Source organism: Eublepharis macularius, chromosome 2, assembly GCF_028583425.1.
Source record: "Eublepharis macularius isolate TG4126 chromosome 2, MPM_Emac_v1.0, whole genome shotgun sequence".
In the NCBI taxonomy this organism is placed as follows: domain Eukaryota; kingdom Metazoa; phylum Chordata; class Lepidosauria; order Squamata; family Eublepharidae; genus Eublepharis; species Eublepharis macularius.
Window position 1 is genome coordinate 173,967,443 of NC_072791.1, and position 6,000 is coordinate 173,973,442.

Here is a 6,000-nt window from a genome sequence, read left to right on the forward strand (position 1 = left end):
TTGGAAATTGTAAATAGTAATTAATGTTTCCTGGGTTGCTAGAAGTGAGTATGTGGTTTCAATGTTTTGTTTTGTTTTTAAATTTTATTCTACAGGTACAACATTGAATGCCATACAGTTGAATCTGCAAATGATATTGTGATCCCATCTTTTGATGAAAAGAAAAAACACTGTGTTTTCCAAGGAGATCTCTTGCTGTTCAGTTGTGCAGGATCCCATCCAAACCACAAAAGGGTCTGCCCTTGTAGAGACTATCTTAAAGGACAAGTTGCACTTTGTAAAGACTGTCTATAGCAACAACTTGCATGACTTGATTAAGGGACAAGAACGTCCGTGGCTTGGAGAGAGCTACGGCCATTTCCTGCACTTTGCCCAGTTGAGTCGCTGCAGGCAGAACAACTGTTGAAAAGTGGAGATCTGTACCAAGATGGAGCAGATGAGCTATTTAAAAAAAAATCAGTGATTTATATTTTTCTTATGTGAGCAATTCTAGTGAAGCTGATTGAAATCTCTTATCTACTAAAGAGAGGAGGTGGCAAATGAAGTTCAGCGCTTTGTAAGAGTTAATCAGGAGCTTGGGATGCATTGGGGGATTTTTTTTTTTACCCAACAACTCGACTGGCAGTTTTCTGAATAATATTTCAATAACAAAATGAACAAAAAATAGGCCTGGAAGAGATTGGACAGCGCAGGAAAAACTGATACATATCCTAAGTGCACTGTTCCTGGGGTTTTGCTGCCCCCTAATGGCTGGTGCTGTCCCTATGAACTTGGATCTACAAGGTGATGCAGCTACTGAATTTATCACCTGGTTGGCTATTGGTTTCTCTCTTGGCGTCATATTTTGCAAATTATCATCCATAGCATTTCAGCTGTTCCAAGATGATTGAGCAACAGCATCATGGACTGGGAGGACTGGTGGCTGCTAGAATGACAAATCCTTTTGGCTTGATAACAGATTATAATTGTGGCCTTCATCAGGGCTTAAATGGCCACACAAATATATATTGTAAATGGGTTGCTGGTTCTATATAAAATGGTCAGTGCGCTCCTTTCCCTGCTCCCCCAACCTTCTGTCATAGAATGGCGCACAGAAATAAGTGTGAGGATGTTCAAAGAGAAGTGGTATCTTTAGAGCAATTTTATCTTGACTTTGGTGTAAGACACTGAAAAGGTAACTGAAAGAACCAAGTATAAAAAAAAGCAGTCGTGACAGAATGTATGGTAGGATGGTGGACTTCCTTGACATCCAATGGCTGTTATAACTTAATGTGGGATACACGAAAAAAATGTTTATGAATCATTGTGGGTCACTGTTCCGAAGTCCTTCTAATTAACAAAAAACAAGGTGTGGGGAAACAGTCCATCATGTTACAAGTTTTAATTAACCAAGATCTATTAATTAGATTTTGCTTGCAGAAAGGAGGTCAGCTCTTCCTTTTTTGAAAAAAACAATTGTATAGTAAGTTTTATTTTTAAAAAACATTTTTGCAGCACAATTGGCATTTTAAATGCACTATTTGTGAGGGGGAAAGTAGAGATCAAATGTTTCAACATTTGCAGCTGGATCTGGAAACCACCACAGGTTGAAAAAAAACGTGGTCTTTTTCAGTATGGCATCTGAAGGTGATTTCTAGTTGGAAATGCACTTATTTCTGTTCTTTTGTAATTTCTCTTAATTCATTATTTGGTATTATTTTCTGTGGTGAGTACTAATGTATCTTTTGACATACCAAAGACCATAAGGCAAAACATTATTCTCTAACAAATTATTAAGGGGTTTCTTTTTTTTTTTTAAGGAAAAGAAAAAAGTTCCAGCATTCAATTTTTTTTAAATCTTGTCTTTATTTCAAATGCTTTTCAGTTTGTAAATATTGCACTTGTAAAATCAATAACTATTTTATTAAGTATTGTGATGACAAACTTTTAATAGAAACTGAATTATAAAAGATCGTTTTTTAGATATTATGCAAGAGGCATATCAATAAATGGTGTGGATTTTAAAAATGGTACGATGAGAAGAAGAAGCAGCTTTTCCCACACTCCATGTTAGGAGTCACTGCCTTTGATCTGAGGAAACTTTTGGCTGGTTTTCTGCAACGTTTACACTTCGATTCTCTCCATATATGTGTGTCGTCTTCTGAAGCAAATTAAAACTGGCAATCAACAAAGCACTCCCACTTGTTTCAGCAGTAAAAACATTAGTAAACACTTGTGCTAAAAACACATCCTTGGTAATAAGTTAGTTAAAAAGTTAGTTTTCCTTTAGTAATAGAAATCCAACTTCAGTGTAATATTTCTTCTCCACTGAAGAGAATCCAAAAGTTATATAAATTTTGCAGGAAAGTCTGAAGCAGGCTGAACTTACTTTCAGCATTAACATAGATTTTGTATTCTGATCAAGCATTTTTCACGTGCCTAGGTCTATTTGCATTGCTTCATGGAGAAAATACTTCATCAGAATAAGCCCTGAGACAAGGATAAGGTTTTGCTGGTTTATTGATACTTATCGTATTTACCGATAGATAATATCAGTCTTTCCTGGAGTGGGAGGGACATAGATGTGCTTATCCTTCTTTCATTTGTAGATTTGTTAATTAGTTGCTACCTACTGAGTTGTTGTTTTTTTGTGTTGGCAAAAAATGTTTAGTTGCTACTGGTGGTTAAAAAAAAAGTGAAAATGTAGTAAGATGGTAGAACTCGTGAGGTCCTTGTCTGTAGAAATCTAATGATTTCATTGAGAATAGGATTAGACCTTTGGTTCTTCCAATTATTTCAGTGCTGGTTGGTGCAACATTTTCCAAAAATAATACATTTCTGATCATGGAAGAGTGATGGATCTGTATGTTTGCCTTATGGCAAATGCAGCATTTGTTTACTGCGGAGCTTTGAATGAAATGCTATCTGAATTTTCTACTAATTATGCTTCAGTCAGTAGAGATTCCTTGATGAGTTGTATTAAAATGCAAAAGCAAATGGCTCACTGCAGGCATAATGCCGAACTATGGCTTGAATGAGCCTAGATATTGTTCATGGTAGTGTATGCTATGAGTGTATGGTGAAATTCCCTCTCTCCCTGTTTACTGCTACATACCAGCAAAGTATGGTTTCCTTCCCGACTTCTTGTTCCAACAAGAGGAGAGGGGGAGGGATTCTTGTGATGGGGGAAGATGGAAAGAAGAGAGAGAGTGTGAGCCAGAGGCTGATTGTGGTGCCAGCTTGAGGGGTGACAGCGAGGGCAGAGGCTCAAAGGCATGGAGACCAAAGTTGAAGATGAATTTATTGATTACAGCTTACAGAAGCATTGGCACTGCATGGGGCACAGATCCCAGGATCAGCTGACCCACCTGCCAGCCAATGACCTCCTTGCTGGCCAGACACTTTCAACCCATTGGCGCAGTCATTTGGAGCCTTTGTGAGCTGCCCGGGCTAGACATAGTGGCAGGACCCCTTGCTGCGCCAGCACCGCGCAGCCCACAAACTGGGTCCCCCAGTAAGTCATGTGGGCTGATGCTTCACATAGTGTTAAGCCAAGGTTTGATATTAGGTGTGAACTCAGTCAACAGAGCTTTGTGATATAACAAGAGTTTTGCAAGCAGGTAGTTTTGTTTTCAAGGTGCCACTTGAAAACTGTACAATTTTATAGAAGTGGGCACCACCATTCTTTCCTCACCTGAGTTATTCCCTTAAAGAATGAACACTGGGACCAGATATTTCACTTGAGGATTTTAAGATCTAAGAGAAGTGGAATGGCTTATCTTTTTCTGATATAAAATATAAACTTTTTTTGCAAATGTTGGCTTAGGATACCCTAGGTTTGAATTTATGGATCTCATTTTAAAAAATAAAATAGAAACACACTAGTCACCAGTAGTAATATGTCTTGATAAATCAAAATCTTTTATTTTTCAGGGTGTTTTTCCTTTGTGACCTGATATATTCCATAATTTTGCTCCGTAAAATTACCAAAACTTGAGAAAAACATTTACATAATTTATATTTTAAAACTTAACATTAAAAGGCTTGCCTTTGAAAGATAAAGAGTGAATACACTGTTTATAAATGCCAATAAAAACCTCATTGATTCATATATGCAAGTTGTTTTGCACATCTATAAATATTCTTTGAGTGTATTTCACATAGTTTTGTTATGTTTTCTCTTGGTAGTTCATAGAAGCAGTTGTGTTGCAGAAAGTTTTGGTATTTGCATGACAATGTCAAAACACTTTTTGCTAATAATATTTGTGTGCCTTTTTAATTTTTTTACTAATTGTGTTTTGGGACGTGGGCGATGCCTGAACAACTATAATGGAACACTAATTTGAGGATTAAGTAATACTTTATTTAAATAATAATCATATACATTCTAAATAATTTTCTATTAAGGATCAACTAAGCTGTTGAAAAACCAAGACTGTTCTCCAACACTTTAACAGAACGGTGCCCACTGATATTTGAAAGTTTTGTGTCTAAATACCACACACTTGTTGCAAGAGGGAGAATACATTTGATTCATGTCTAGGAGATTGATATGGTTTGTTGCTTATAAGACGCAGAATGAAAGGGAACTGTTTATATTTTTAGCTTGGTAAAATGTGAGCTTCATTGCCTGCACCTTGCAGTATCTACTGAGAAAGGTGCTTCAGCATTAGGTTTCCCCCTATTCTTTTCACCTCTTATATTGTCCAAGGACAATAAAAATGTGTTTTCCCCCCCCCCTTCTCCTAAGGATATGTTGCTCATGTGCATATTCTTTGAGCCTAGTTTAATTTTTACAACTGTCCGCATCCATTATGTTTCTGCAACAGTTATACTACTGTTATAGGACCAGGCCCTTCATATAGCTGAAGCAATATAGGTGCTTATGGCAGTTAAGGATAGGGTTAGAATAACTTTTCTCACCCCACAATGTTCCCTGCCACCAGGGGCATTGGTTTAAGAAGGTTAATTTTTTTCCTCCTTTTTCTTTTCTTTATTCTTGCCTTTATTTGTGTTTCCCTCAACATTCTGTACCTTCTAGTGTGTATTCAGTTCTCCTGTGGCTGTTCCTTGGAGGAAGAAACAACTTCCTTGTCTGTGGGTGATTCCATTTTGCTACCTGCCAAACACTAAGCATGAGAGCCAGCTGCTACATGTTAAAAGTCTAGAAATAACATAGAAAATTTTGGAAATAAACTTTGAGACCTCTCTGGTGATGATATGGCTATCTGAAGTAGGTCACACAAATTGCCTCCAAGAACAAGCAGCATTTGAGTCCAGTGGCATCCTAGAGACCAACAAGATTTTCAAGGTTTGGGTCCTCAAGAGCCAAAGCTCCCTTTGTCAGGTATCTGGTTATTCTTCAGATATTTGAAGAAAGGGGCTCTGGCTTTTGAGGGCTTATATCCTAAAAATCTTGTTGGTTTCTAGAATGCTACTGGGTTCAAATGCTGCTGTCCTATTGCAGACCAACACAGCTACCCACCTAAAACTGCCTCTGGGAAGCACCATCCATTAACATGGTTATATCAGATCACATGTTTGTCTCTACATGAGGGATTTTATACTATGTAAACAGGCTGTATGTTAAATGTATTTAATGTTTATGCAGACAGAACAGAACTCATTTAGGGTCGTCGTCATGATATCTGTGTTAGGTTTTCTGTTTCCTGCTTCTAGCTATATTAAGAACACAACATGCTTAGGCTGAATACTGAGAAAGCGATCTGTATGCCAACTCAAGCAAAATGAAGTTCATGATTGAACAGTAATTCTAGAGGGGGGAGCCATATTAGTATGCTGCAGTTAGAACTCAAGAGTCTTGTGACTCCTCAAAGACTAAATCAATGAGTTGTGGCATAAGTCGCACTCAGTTGTAACACATTCATCTGACAGTGTGGGCTCTGATTCAAAAAAACTCATGGCACAATAAGTTCATTTAAGTTTTTAAGGTGCCCCAAGATGTGCTGTTTAACACATTCAGCATTTTAAATAGCTTTGTCAACCATGCTGGGATATTTG

The 6,000-nt window shown here is 37.5% G+C and overlaps 1 protein-coding gene across 2 annotated transcripts in view; it reads left to right on the forward strand.

Annotated features, from left to right (window-relative positions):
- Positions 1-5,295, forward strand: part of MGAT5 (alpha-1,6-mannosylglycoprotein 6-beta-N-acetylglucosaminyltransferase) — a 190,046-nt gene extending 184,751 nt beyond the window's left edge. For both annotated transcript variants that reach the window (XM_054971635.1, XM_054971634.1), the window contains exon 17: positions 96-5,295. In XM_054971635.1, coding sequence (XP_054827610.1) covers positions 96-294 — 199 coding nt within the window. In that variant the 3' untranslated portion in view covers positions 295-5,295. The remainder of the gene's footprint in view (positions 1-95) is intronic.
- The last annotated feature ends 705 nt before the right edge of the window (positions 5,296-6,000 follow it).